The 13,437-nt window shown below is 39.2% G+C and overlaps 1 protein-coding gene across 6 annotated transcripts in view; it reads left to right on the plus strand.

Moving 5' to 3' along the window:
• Positions 1-13,163, plus strand: part of FARP1 (FERM, ARH/RhoGEF and pleckstrin domain protein 1) — a 334,762-nt gene extending 321,599 nt beyond the window's left edge. For 5 of the 6 annotated variants that reach the window (XM_084651194.1, XM_084651195.1, XM_084651192.1 and 2 more), the window contains 4 exons: positions 163-326; positions 3,688-3,795; positions 10,281-10,432; positions 11,622-13,163. In XM_084651194.1, the coding sequence (XP_084507320.1) occupies positions 163-326; positions 3,688-3,795; positions 10,281-10,432; positions 11,622-11,703 (506 nt within the window). In that variant the 3' untranslated portion in view covers positions 11,704-13,163. Of the gene's footprint in view, positions 1-162; positions 327-2,108; positions 3,199-3,687; positions 3,796-10,280; positions 10,433-11,621 lie in introns of those variants that run through there. The other variant, XM_084651196.1, reaches the window with a different exon arrangement.
• The last annotated feature ends 274 nt before the right edge of the window (positions 13,164-13,437 follow it).

Here is a 13,437-nt window from a genome sequence, read left to right on the forward strand (position 1 = left end):
AAGTTGCCCCTTTTAAGCTTGTTATTTATAGAAGACTGTTGACTAAAATCTGTTGATGGAATTGTGAAAATTTAAACCTCTTAGCGCACTGGACCTTCATGTTTAATAATTTTTCCAATCATGTATGTTGCAAGAAAGATGCTTTTTCCCTGAATTTCATAGAATCTCCTGATGAAACTACTGTAGACCAGGAATCAGAGGACGATCTCAGTGCAAGCCGCACCTCACTTGAACGTCAGTCACCACACCGTGGCAACACTACGGTGCACGTCTGCTGGCACAGAAATACCAGCGTTTCAATGATCGACTTTAGTATTGCTGTGGAGGTATCTGCCTCAGAACAATCTGAACTGCAGCTCCAGAGAATGTCTCTTCAGTGACCATCTTCTTTTTACTCTAGACATCGGCCGCCTCTCATTAAATTCAACACCCCTTTATTTGCTTTTTGGAGTTTCAACACAACTACACTAGTGATCCCCTTCTCACAGTCAGATAACAATAGTTTGGCAAAAATGTAAAATTGGATGATTTATTTAGCAATCTCTTAAAATCAATTTGATTCTAATTTCAGAAAAATAACCTGCATTTTTAAATGCTAACTTGATTTTGAAAGTCTTAACTTTCAGATCACACCAAAGAAAACTCCCTTTGAATATTTTTCTTTGCTAATATCTATTGATGACTTACTAGTGCTGAAAGGACATTGTCTCTGGCCTCTGCAGCCTTGTTTTTTGGTTTTCTATACTAACTTACTTTCTTTACTTTAGCCATCTTTCTCTAGGACCTTAATATGCTCACGGCTTATTTTTCTCTGCCTTATTTTTTATTTGCACTTTCCACATCACAGTAAAAACAATGTGATTTTATTTTGATCACAGTTAAACCAATTTCATACAAAATGTTAGGAATCGTGGGAATACTACCTAGAAAGGCCTCAGGTCTTCAAAATATTACACTTAATTACTTTTGTAGAATAGCTGAAATCTAAAAAAGTTCTTTTTCGAGTTTTAAATGTATTTTAAGAAGTTCATGAGTAATTGAAAGAGGATGTAAGAAATTTTGTTTATGGGTTCTGCTTAGGTGTTCCCTCATAACTCTCACTCCAAAACAGAGCAGAGAATGTAAGTTAGATAGGAAAGTAAAGACCAGAGGGAGTCCTAAATGCTATTATCTACCTACAGACCTCTTGGAAATTACGTTGATGCTCAAAGAAAACAGGGAAAACTTAATAGATTGTAAATTGGTTTAGCTTCTTGAAGGCAACGCTAGAACTCCCTTTTCATTGGAAAATGCCTCTAGCTTGCTCTACCTATGGTGAACTGTGGGCCAAGGACTATGCATACACTTTAACTGCAGTGTCTTCTTAAGCCATACTCTTCAATTTACAAGAATAGAGTTACAGCTAATGTAAAAACTTTCAAAAACTAAATGGGGCTAATGTTCACATTATTCATTTCTAGCTGTATTTTGAAACAGAGGGCCTGAAATGCCAGACATTTGACTTGGTACTATTTCCCTTGTACTAGAAAACCTCCCCAGGAGGTAACTAACCCATCTACCTACAAAAAAAAAAAGAAAAAGAAAAAGAAAATTCACAAGAGCTTGATTTTGTCCCCTAGGCTTGTTTTCCTAGGATATCAGTATAGTATGTACTAACTAGATGATCTATCAGGCAGTACACAGCATGCAGCTGAATGTGGGGCAAGCCAAGACACCTAATGTTTAACACTTGCATGGTAACTTCCATGCATTTGTTATTATCACATTAGTGTATAAATGTGGCCATTTCTCAAAGCCAATTTAATAACATTTTATTTTATTTTTCTTAACAATTTTAATGGTAAAATATTTAGTTATGTTTTGAGGCCTAACTCACCACTGTACTACTTTTTCCTTCCCACGCTTAAAAAGTTACTAGCAAACAATGGAGACTAAACAATCTAGAGGCACATGTCATCGTGTATACATACATCTTCAGTTGCACAGCTGTTCCCATCCTTGGCAGGTTACCATTCATGCTCACATCACTCAGTGGATGGCTTTCACTTAAGCATTATCGTTTATTCTCTTTCTATGTTTCTCCCTCCTTTCTGTCTTTCTTGTGGTAGAAGATCCTCTAACTGTCAGTGACTGTTCTTCCCTACCTGCTGGACTGATCAGTGATCAGCGGCCTGTTTCCATTTCATATGTCTGCTGGTACCGAATGCAAAGCCTGTCCTTTTATGATATCATCCAGAGTAATGAGGTAACAAAAAAATTAAGGAATACAATTGTGTGTCATTTAGGTCAAACACACCGCAATTCAATTTTAAAACTGAAAAGAGAGAGGCGAGGAGGATTTAAAACAAGGTTTTAAAAAGAAAATTAAATGTAAACCCAGTGCAGGAAAGGGGGTGGGGGAATGCTTTAACATCTTTCCTGGTGAAATGTGTTTTACCTGCTGATTGTTTTTTCTGCTAGTAGCAGTTAATCAGGGCTAGTAGAATTAAATAGCCATTGCTGCAAATTCAGGGGTTAATTGACAGTATTATGTAGTAAGGACCGTGCAATACTTAACATTATACAGCTGTACAACTAGGGGCACAGTGTTGTTGAATAGCAGATTGACGCTTATTTTGCAGGCAGAGAATTGCTCAGCTGGTCCACTAGTACCACATCTGCATTGTAAGGGTATTGCACAATCAGCTCCCAGGCTGCTAAGTCCTTCCTGGGTGCTGTAGTAGCTTTGTTCTATGTTTAAAAAGAGCAGGTAGCAGTACAGCATGCAGAAGTCTTGTAGGAGCCACAGAGCTGTGGAAGAGAGCACTGATTGTACACGTATCTGTGGAGAATGGGTGGACAGAAATAACAGGACAAAAGATAGAAAGAAAAACATGGCAGTAGAAACGCTGCCTCTTGTTAATTATAAAAAAGGAAGCAGTATCTGAAAGAACCACCATTCGGGCACTGTGAAGTGGAGGAGGACTATGGGAGGCTGAGTCACCTAAGCAAAGGACATGGGATCACATTAAAAAGAAGACCAAGGAAATTTGTTCAATTTTTCATTATTAAAAAATCTAATTGCTTCTACTACCACCTCGGGCCCAGGGAGAGAATAGAACATGCAGGCTGAATGAGGTGTGGTACATTAGGCTCCTAAAAACAAACTGACAAAGGCCAAGAATTTTTTTTAAAAGTTATAGTAGTTTAAGACCTGTGCAAAAGAGGTAAAATATGATTTAAAATTTAATTGGTTTTGGTTATATTTCATAGCTTATGTTTAGCTAGTTTAAGAAAAATTTAAATAGCTATTAATAACTGTACATACGGGGCTTAATGCTTTAGTGAAGAAAACTGCCCACTAACTGGCCTCTAAAAGAATACTAACTAGTGCACTAGTTTATAAGTAATTAAAAACTTAATTGAAATTATCATATTAAGCTATCACATCCAACAAAAGGGTTTCTGCATCTAACAAGGTAACAGCAGATCATTTTTCGTACAAAAAATAAATGATAGACAAGCCTCATTTAAAGAATGAGAGGGATTTCTGATTCTGAAAGTTTAATACCAAGTTTAATGACCAATAGGAATAAAATATTAATTTAAATAGAGAAGTAAACATTCTTTACATGAGGTTTGGCTACTTTCCATCATTGTTTATGATTTGGTTGTGCGTGTCTATTTTACTACTTTCTTCCATTTCAGAATCAGCTCTCTGGAAACCTGTTAAGAAAATTCAAGAACAGCAATGGGTGGCAGAAGCTCTGGGTGGTATTCACCAACTTTTGTATGTTCTTCTACAAATCGCACCAGGTAAACAAATTGCACAGGTTTGAAAGGCTTATGTGTTTTAGAGTATAAATACCAATATAAGAATTTAGCAAAAATTCTGTTCTGTGGCAACAGGAAGGAAAAAACTGACATTGTCAGGAGCATTATAGGCAGGGCTGGTAGCATTGCCTATTATTAAAGTTGCCTGACTATATTATTAGTATATAGTTTACGGTACTCTCCCCACTCATTTGACAAGTTGAGGAAAAATGATGTTAGATATTACTACTCATGGTTTAGTGTATGGCCTTCTCATGACACTTCTGCGAACACGCATTGATACAGTTTCATAGGTATATGTCCTTGTGGTTTACAGGCAAATTAAAAAGTTACAGGTCCCAATCCCAAGAAGCTTAAAATCTAAGTTGTACATAGCAATGAATGCCAATTAACTAAGGTAAGGGGATTAGACATAGGCATCTAGGGAAGAGAACAAGTATCAGGGGGTAGCCGTGTTAGTCTGTATCCACAAAAACAACAAGGAGTCCGGTGGCACCTTAAAGACTAACAGATTTATTTGAGCATAAGCTTTTGTGAGTAAAAACGCCCTCCTTGTTGTTTTTTTAGGGAAGAGAACAGAAACCAATCATGAAATAAAACTGTTACTTACCTTACAATAACTGGTTCTTCAAGATGTTTTGTCTACATGGATCCCACTCTAGGTATGCACGTGCCCCAGGTGCACAAAAGGTGACTTTTGGACAGCAGTGTCTGTTAGGGTTGCCCGATCACCGTGCATGTCCTCATGCTTCTCATCTGAAGGTATAAAGGGGCAAAGCAGCCCCAACTGTCATTCAGTTGCTTCACCAATACAAAATCCCCAACGCCAGACGACTCCACTTTAGTGGGGGAGTACAGATTGTGGGATCCCAGTAGACAAAACATCTTGAAGTACACATTTACTGTACGGAAAGTAACCACTTTTTTTGAGTATTTGTCCACACAGATCCCATACTAGGTGAACAGCAAGCAATGGGCTCTGCAAGGTGATGGGTACTGGAGTCCTATTTAAATAAGGACTGTAAGACTGGCCTGCATCTGATTTAGAGGCCGATTCTAGAGAATAATGGCTTGTAAAGGTATGTATGGAGCTCCAGCTAGTAGCTCAGGTACAGAGATGCCTGGGAGGTTACTTGGGCTCTAGTGGAGTATGCCTTGATTTGAGAAGGTGGCATTAACTTACTCAGTTCATAATAAATTCTAATGCAGTCCAACACCTATTTTGAGAGTCTCTGTGTTGAAACAGCCTATCCTCTGGATCTGTTACCAAAAGATACAAGTAGTCTTGGTGATTTGAAGTAGGTGTTTTGTCCTACTGAAGTAATATGAGATAGCCCTTAATACATCCAAAGTGTGGAGTTTAGCTTCTGCAGGAGAAGAATGGGGTCTTGGAAAGAACATTGGTTACATGAATAAAATTATTTTTATTTGGAATCCCATGACTGCTTTAGGCAGAAATGTCAGGTGAGGACAAAAAGTAACTATTATCCTTGTTTGAGTGATGGCTCCTATGTGTATTCCACTTGAGGTGCACATGTGGGGCGGTATACACCTGAGACCAGAAAACTTATGTCCATTGGTCTGTGCCTACATCTTGCACCATCTTGTGTTCTGAACCAAGGGCATAAGGGCAGAGGAGACTGACTGACTGCCTCTACAGTTACTTTCTACTACTTGTTGTCTGAGAAGGAAAATCTCTAGTGTCTGCTTCTTTAGCTAGCATTCTTTGTTTTATTAATATAAATAGTTCTCCTGTTCTGAGAACAGTTTGATTAATTTTAGTGTGAGGGTTAGTTTTTAGTGGTGTGAGTTAGTAATCCCCTCCAGGATTCAAGATCTCTGCATGGTTTCCCCTCGACTTTCCTGGTCAGTGATGGCCTTAACATTTATGTATTGCCTGAGGAAAGCTTACGTCCCCTCCAAGCATAGTATCTGCCAATCCTTCCCTCTTGGAACCCATCAATCCTGTGAGTTCAGATTTCGAATGTTCCTGATGGATCATTTGATGCTGCTGCAGTCCAACCCTGGCCCATCTGGCAGAGATACTGAGAAGTGCTTCTTTGCGCATGGTTGTCTCGGGCTGCAGGACCACTGGGACGAAGTTAAGGACACTGGCAGTAAACAAGGCAGACAAGGACACTCTCACAAGGACAAATGTGGGAAATGCCTCTTGTCTGAGGATCTCTCCCTGACCCATTCCAAGTTGGTTGAGATTCTGCATCCCATTACAGGTGCGTCAGGAGCTCAGAAGGAACATGTTACTGGTTCCTCAGCATTAAGAGAGCCCTGGAACTGTCAACAGCAGAACTAGCAGGACCATTCTTTGCACCAGGGAAGGAAAGGATCAAGTGGGTGCCTTCTATTTCATTGGTACTGACTCGTGTAGCGGAGGAATCATCGGTAATAAGAACCAATGTCCACTCTATATTAGAACTGCCAATAACAGAAGCCCTATTGTCCCACTAGCTACAGGGGTCAGATATTAAGTTCCTCTGGAATAGTATATTTATGCAGGCCTGGAATCAATCTGGACCTAGCAAGAGAGGTTCTGATACCAGTAGTTCAACACTCACCAGTACCATCCACCACTGGTATCAACAGTGCTGTCCATTGATACAGAGGCCTTGTAGTCCTTGGATGAATCTGAGATCACTTGGAATGCTTTGCTGAGCTTATCGTCCTCACTGGATGAGATGGTCACACCATCACCACTGGATGATTATAAACTGTTCCAGGACATCCTAAGGAGAACTGCAGATATGCTCCAGATCTCCCTGGAAGAAGTACAGGGTACCTCATAAGTTACTGGACATTCTCCAGAATGCAGATCCTAGTAAGATGGCATTACCAGTGAGGCTTTAGTACTGGCCACTCGTCACCTACATTCCCACTATAAAAAGAATGGAGAAGAAATATGTTGTACTATATACAGGTGTTTAATAATTGTTCTTCAATCCCGCTCTGAATTCTTTGGTGTAGGCTGTCACTGAAAGGGACAAGCAACACCAACCCAGATCTACACCCATGGATAAAGAGACCAAACGCAAAGAATGTCGCTTCTGCAAGTTTACAATTCTGTATAGAAAACTATCAGGCTTTAATGACAAACTATGATTTTGTTAATTATAATTAAGTTCTCTGAATTTGTCAACAAGCTGCGTAAGGAACACAGGCTGCAGTTCCAAGCAATCATTGAGGAAGATAAATTGATAGTCAGATCTGCCCTTCAGGCTGCGGTAGATCCAATGGACACAGCTTCCCACCTGATGGCAACATCTAGTCATGAGATGGGCTTTGTGTATCCAATCCTCTAGATTCCCCAAGGAAGTCTAATCAACCATGGAGGATCTTCCCTTCAAGGAAATTAACCTGTTCAAAGAGACAGCAGGTGAATTATTACATACCCTCAAAGGCTCAAGAGCAATGTGTGCTGTCTGGGTATTTGTACCCTGGAACCATGGAGAAAATATCCTAAGACTGTCTTGCCATCAACAATGCTCTTCTCCTCAACCTTTCTACCATCTGAAGGCTTATGACCCCTTTCTAGAAAGCATGAAAGACTATAGCACAGCACCATATAACGTCAGACAGATGGGTACTGGCAATCATGGCCACTGAACACACAATAGAGTTCCTGCCAATTCCCACTCCCAAGCCCCCTTTTCATGGACTCCTTTCATGAGAGTTTACTCAGGCCGCTATAGTGTTGGTACCACACCAGCACAGTGAAAAGGGTTTTTATTCAAGATATTTCCTTATCCCCAAGAAGAAAGGAGGCTGGAGGCCTACACTAGATTTCAGACAGCTGAATATCTTCATCCACCTTCCGAGATTCCAAATGATCACCCTGGTCTCTGTAATCCCCTCACTGGACAAAGAGCTATTTAAACTAAAGGACAAAGTTGATGCAAGAACAAATGGGTATAAACTTTAGATCTGTGTATCAACACACAACAGAGACAGCATAAACAAGGAGATTCCCATCCCAAAGGAGATTATGTCTTCATTAGATTGGCGCAAACAACTGGATTAGATATGCACAGGACTTCCATTCTCTGCATCTCTTCCTTTGAAGATTCTGATCATGGATGCTTCCATGCAGAGGTGGGGAGCAAACCAGGATCTACTGGAAAACTGTGGAAAGTAGTCACTTCTTGTAATCCCTTCATATCAATGTGCTGGAAATCCAAAATATTTGACTGGCATGCAGAGCATTCTTACCTCTCTTTTGTGGGCTTGCCATGTAAGTGCTTACAGACAATACTATGCAAATGCATTACCTTGACAGGCAAGGATGTTACCCAGAGTTTTGCTGAACCCAAAACTCTTGGTAACTTTACTCTTTGTGAGGCAGTGGCAGGAAATAAATAAATGGGGACACAGCCATGTGGCCGATAGGTCATGCAAGCAGGCAAACAAAAGTTCTTTCACTCAAACCGCCTACTTTATTTAGTCTCCAGCACTTACACACATTCTGCTTAGGAATTTATCATGGAAAGTACGTCAAGCTGTTCTCAATAAAGAATGTTATAAACAGGTGCGACACCAGACAGAGAGATTGAATTAGTCCAAACAGAAGTGGCCTATTGAAATGTCAAGGACTGGGGTGAGCTCATACTTGGTAAACAAGAAAATGTGGAAACAAGGTTACCTACGTCAGGTTTGGTCTTACAGAAATGGATTTAATTGATGGACAAAATAATGAGGGGATGGGCTTTTCCATTCATCGTGCCCCTTTTGGCATCTTAAAGATAGAGACTTTGTGGGGAGAAGGGCAGAAAGAGCAGATAGAGGCTACTGAAGCAAGCTTCACCATCATGGCTGCCACCCCTGCCATCTCTTGGGCCCCCACGATTTTCTCATGTTGATCCTGAGAGATGTCCTGACCAGGCCAGGGAGAGGGATCCAGATGACATCACCAGTTCCAGCTGTATCTCAGCACCATCTAGGATGAAACAGAATTGGACTCAGCAGCAGCAAGAACTCATCTCAGCTTTCTTCTTCTTTTACTCAAAAGGACATCTTTGATAGCATGTGGGAGAGACTGTCAATTAAGGGAGATTTTCCTTCTAAAACTCCCTCCAGCAAAAAGGGATTTTTGTTGCTTTACATTTCAAATGTTTTAACTGTTCCTTCTTTTCTGTATCTTTAATAAACTGTTAGATGTTTTTTAATGGTGTATTTGCTATGGTACTAAGCAGCATACCAAACCCTGGACCTTATTTAACACTGTTTAATGTTGGACAGTGGCTGGGTTATATGAACACCTTTGACCCATCTAAATTCAGTCCATACATTAATTAATAAATGCAAGCTTTGGCAGAGTGGTACTCAAGTCAATATTTCAATAAGACTCTTCTTTCTTACCTCCAAGCAAGGATACCGCTTGCTAGTCACCAAAAGTGGAATCAGTGTGGAACCCATTTGAATTCTAGTTTTTCAAAATGTTGTATATACAGACTCCATGACCTGCTCTCTGGCTCTGCTACTCGCCATCCTGAAACTTTGGATTTTTACTATGAAAGGAATTGAGAGATAGTTGAGACCATCCTGCCCCTTAAATGCTCAGTTACAGGGGGTTGTGATGGCTCCCAGGGCATGTCCCCAGTTGACACTATTTAATCTTGTGCACCAAGTGTAGCAGCTGTGTGGACAGCACAAGAAGAATCAGTTAGTATAGTGCAGTGACTCAGAACCAAGGTAAATTTCCTAAAGCAATTTAAGCTTTATGCTAAAAAACTATTAACTACACCAGGAACAATAAGAAATCTCTGTAGCCACAGGGTAGCAAAGGAGTGAGGAAGTTCCATCTGGAAATGAGAGGTGATTAGGGATGTTCTACCCTTTATGCCCTTGGGACTCCAGGACATGAGGGGCACATGTGTGGCCCTTAAAGCCAAAGAACTCTTATCTAGTGCATAAGCTCTTAGAGTGGACTCCATGTAGCCAAATACTCAAAGACGAAGTGCTTGTTACAGCCTGTAGCTACCTTTGCAGGTGACAGTTCAATAGGATTTTTACAGCTAGAAAGTAGCTTTTAAAGGATGCAAGGAAGATCGATGATGGGTGCTCTCTTTAGAAACAGCTAAAGCACCCTATGCTAAACACCTTTTTGTTGGGATGAGGCTATTTGAGCATAATAAATCTTTTGCAGAAAAATAAAAATCACAGCTTTACAAAATGCATAGGGCCCTCTCATTTAAGATGGGTTGCATGTAGCAAGAAGAGGGGGATTAGGTTTAGCACTGTAAACTAGTGAGTGAATGTTAATTTTGACATTACACAGTATAGATTTGTTCTCATGAAATACAGCATCAATTAAAGCCACATCTGTGCAACATGACCTGTTGATCAAACAAATATTTTTCTATATAAGTGTGGGAAATATTTAAATGTGTTTCTATATTTGAAGTTTTGCGGTGCAAAGTGCACTAGATGTCACAGCATTTTTCATCTTTTGTTTCTAGGACAATCATCCTTTAGCCAGCCTTCCTCTCCTGGGGTATTCACTTACCATTCCTTCTGAATCTGAGAACATTCACAAAGATTATGTTTTCAAGTTACATTTCAAATCCCATGTGTACTACTTCCGGGCTGAAAGTGAATACACATTTGAAAGGTATGTCAGTTTTCTGCTAAGTGGTGAGTTTGTGCCAGGTCATTCCAATGATGTTAGGTCAAATGCAAGCAAAGTGAACTGTTGCAAGAGTCAATACAGCCAACTCATTCATCATAGTTAGAAAATTATACTACTTTATCAAATTGAATATGCTGTTGCAAAGTAAGGTACCAGGAGACAGCAAATGGAGGCTAGTTCTCTGAGCTGCCATACATTTTTTGAGCAAAAGCTCTTATTCACCAAACTGTGTTATATACCAGAAATAAAAGTAAAGTTAGTTCACTTAAAAACTATCTGGCTGAATGTGCAGCACCAACACAGGCAGAGTAATGTGCATCAGTACATTTTATTTATGGAGTATAAAACAGATGAGAAAACAGGTGTCCACCTAGCTAGCATTCAGTACTTGTGCAATATATATGCTGCCTTCACCCCAGATGTCTCTCTTGTTTTATACTTAGTTTGTAAATGCTTTGGGGCAGGGATCATTTTGTTATTGTTTGTACAGTGGGGTTCTGGTCCATGACTCCTAGGTGCTATGATAATACAAATAATGTTAGTTGCTTCACTTGCTATACCCATCTGTCTCTGTGTATATGTTACACAGTTTTGCACACCCCACAATTCCAAATCACCAGAAGAGAGACAGGGTGTAAATAGGCCAGAAAACTGGTACTAACCCCAACTCTCCACTGAATTTGCTTTCACCAAGAATAAGCTTGTTTTGGCTAAAGCAAAGATGTTATGTGTAAGATGATGATAAAGTTTGGAAGTGCCTCATTTAAAGTATTATATTGTTAATATGAATTTTTTATGTCTGTTGGGCTGAACATGTTACGGTGTTAAACAATTTAAGGGATTTTTTGTAATACCTGAGAATTATACCAACTGAAGTCAAATATCAACCAAACATCTAGTTTTTTTCTATAGAAAGTATCTTTTCCCTAGAATACTGCTTCAAATTAACCTGACTCAATTGGTGATGGGACTCTTACAAGAACTGTCCTACCTTCGTTTCAGAAGGAGAGCATGCATTGAAACCAGTTCACTACTGTAAACTGGGAAGAGCATCCTGTGACCCCTGAAAATAAGAATGTGCAGTGTAATGGACAGTATAGTGTAGTTTAACAGCGTATGTTTTCAGAAAGCCTTCCTCGGCTATTTACCTCATTTTATCTTCCCCTCACAGATGGATGGAAGTGATCCGAAGTGCCACCAGCTCTGCCTCACGCACCCGTGTTCTAAGTCATAAAGAGTCTCATGTGTATTGATGGCTAAACACGCACCAAGCTGACCATTCTAGCAGTTGCTGCTTTTCTAGAAGACATTTGAATATATTTTCTTCCTTAAAATTTAGTACAACTGTTTAAAAGCAAAAACAGCACCACAAGTGGTTTTGCAGCAACTTTGATTGCCTCAGCAAAGCTGTGTAAATCTTTCACACCTTCCAAATAGTTAACCATCATCCTGATGGCAGCAATTAGTTTCATGTCCTGTATTTTTTGTCATTGTGTCTGCTGTTTTTTAGCTTGTGCCAGTATTAAAATATTGTCCTTATTCGAGTGCCAAATGCCAAAAGACATTTCCTTGCCTCAAAGATTGCACCTGAAAAACAGTACAAAACTAATTTGTAACTTCACAATCTCTTTTCATAAACTTTTTTTAACATGAATATCTGTAGACTGCTGGATTTTCACAGTATACAATACAAAGATACACAGTAAGCAGTCTAACAGCAGTGAGGTAATTTTCAGATTTAATTTTTCAGTCTTTCTACATACTATTCAAGGAATTACTAATTTTCTATCTTGAACAGTTTACAGCTCACCAATCCCATTTCATTTTGGGGTTACATATTCATATAGTATAAATGAACTATAGGATTTATCTTGCCTTTTTCTGGGTGCAAGTTGACCAAAATTGTGCGTCTGTTAGTTTTGAACAGGGAATACTACTTGCAAGATTAATAGTTTTAAAAATGATCAGTGCAATATTATTTGGGCTATTAATGTACTGTGAATGGTGTGTACAAGGAGAAATTAAAGGCTACTGTGGTGTTTTGCTGTTTGTTTTACAAACTTGACAAAACCTGTATGCTGCAAGAACCACACCTATTTGTGACTGAGTAAATTGAAGTGGTTTTGGTAATTAAAGTGGACTCAAACACTATAAACGGATGGTACTACTTTTCCAAGCTTTCATGATACCTGCATCTGAGTGCAACTGTGTTTCATTTTTAACAGAAGATCTGTAGTGAGCTACAAACTTTTTTGAAGCTCTAGTCCCTCTAGAGTGGTACTAATAGCTCAACAGATTATTGCTTTGTTAATATATAGATAGTGAAAGCTATACACATCCGCTGAGATATTTACTCCATTTGGCATAATTATCTATATAAGAGCATGTTTGGATCATCCATTGGTCCAATCAGAATTTCAAGAATTTGTTAGTGATCAGTCAGTTTTCTTTGTTGTTTATATTAGAAACACAGGTTCAACCTACTAAACACACAGCTCTGTCCCAGTTAAGGGCTCCTTTCGGGGAACACTGCATGAAGCCAGAAGGGCTTGGATCAATATGGGAACCATAAAGAAAGGAGCTGGGGATTATTCTACCACAATTTTTTTTTATTGTGTAGCTACTGGATTTGTTAATCACTTGTCCTTACACTATGTATAAAATGGTTAAGTATTGCTCACAACAAAAGGGAATAAAATACCTCACAACACAATCAAGCATACTGCAATTTCAAGGCAAAACTTTGTCATTTGTCTTTTTTTCCCTAAAAATGTCAGTGAATTTTTAGTGCTCCCAAGAAGTACCAAATTGCTTCAGGTTAATGCTGAAAAGTTATTTAGATTTAATTTGTACACCTATGCCAACATTTTCAAAAATAAGAGACTTACATTCTAAATCCTTATTATATACATGGCTGGGTCCTCTTGAAAATCCCACCCAAGTGACTATAGTCCTACATCAGGGCTAGCAGTTTGAAGTGTGGTTGA

The sequence above is a fragment of the Lepidochelys olivacea genome (assembly GCF_965140295.1).
Source record: "Lepidochelys olivacea isolate rLepOli2 genome assembly, chromosome: 1".
NCBI classification, from domain to species: Eukaryota; Metazoa; Chordata; order Testudines; family Cheloniidae; genus Lepidochelys; species Lepidochelys olivacea.